General features: G+C 37.1%; 1 protein-coding gene across 1 annotated transcript in view; it reads left to right on the forward strand.

Moving 5' to 3' along the window:
- Positions 1-337: 337 nt before the first annotated feature.
- pho (phoenix) overlaps positions 338-1288 on the forward strand; it is a gene marked incomplete at its 5' end in the record, with an annotated part of 12036 nt that continues 11085 nt past the window's right edge. The window contains one exon of the mRNA XM_016455741.1: positions 338-623. Coding sequence (XP_016311227.1) covers positions 338-623 — 286 coding nt within the window. The remainder of the gene's footprint in view (positions 624-1288) is intronic.

A 1288-nucleotide genomic window follows, 5' to 3' on the forward strand; every position in this document is an offset into this window, starting at 1 on the left:
AAGAAAAAACACCCTAATGACACTAATCAATGTAATCATGCATATATACATACACCCACATATAGTATACATATACATCTCCATAAACATGAGTGCAACAATTCTAATGAAATGTAAAAAGAAATTTCCCGATTAATAATTGTGATTAGAATTTTTGAGCAGAATAATCAGAGTTATTAGTTTAATCTTTGTGTAGCCCTACCATAAAATCATCTAATAATGTTTTGAGATGAAGTTTTGAGATGAAGTTGAGATGAAGTTTCTAATTTTACTGAAGTCTTTCACTTGAACATGTTTTCTCATGCACTGCATCACATCTCTGCATTCCCCTGTACAGTGACTCTGGTGAAAGCCTGTTTATAACACAGTCTAGGACTAAAGCAGTCCGAACTGAAAGACGACTTGGATCATCTAAGAGACCAGAGTCCGTCTCTGATGATTCTGGTAATGGGAGAGAGAATGAAGACACTGAAAATGAGAGGGGAAGTGGAGGTCAGCGTGCGGAGTGCCCAAAGAGAAGAAAAAGTTCCATCTATATTTCTACGCGAAAAACTACCTTTCCATTTCTGTTGAAATCACTCAGACGACAGCACCTGTCCTCAAAGAAGCACCAGATTCTAGAGGTGGGGTTTATTTATGTGGTATTAATTTGTGTATACATCTATTATGTCGTTTTATAATTATTAGCATGTAGGTTTCTTGAAGAATCTTGGAGACCATTACAGGGCATTTTTAGCACTCCGACAGGTATTTTCTGCGCATATTGTTTTGATAGAGGGAAAGAAGATGCATTCCTAGTTTCAACATTACCTATTCTTCAGACATTCTGCTTTAAATAAAAAACTAAAATACGAGACTTTGGTCTCGTACTCTATCGCGTACCTTGTCAGTGTCGTGCGCTTTGCTTGGCCATTTGTTGGGATAAACAGGAAAGTGTGTCCAGCTGAATTCAATTTGAGTTTTGTTAAACGAATTAAAAAGAAGCTTAGTTTACCGCGGTCAAGGCTGCGGTCGTGTGAAGACCGAAGAGTGTAAAGACTATCGACTCTACCGTGCGACTCCACCGGGCAGGGACACCGGCAAAGGACATAAGTATCGCTTTTTATCTCTCCGCTTTCCACTTCTGTTTCATTTTTTTATAATCTATTTCTTACTATGTGTCAGTAAGTTGTTGTTATTTTAGCATGTGTGTTTGCCTCAGTGTTCTTTTTTTAGGATTACTGATGAACTAATGTACTTTGATTTGTATTAGTTATCTATTTTAGTTTTAGTTACAGTTGTAGTAATG

The sequence above is a fragment of the Sinocyclocheilus anshuiensis genome, unplaced genomic scaffold (assembly GCF_001515605.1).
Source record: "Sinocyclocheilus anshuiensis isolate Anshui unplaced genomic scaffold, SAMN03320099.WGS_v1.1 scaffold399, whole genome shotgun sequence".
Classification (NCBI taxonomy): Eukaryota; Metazoa; Chordata; class Actinopteri; order Cypriniformes; family Cyprinidae; genus Sinocyclocheilus; species Sinocyclocheilus anshuiensis.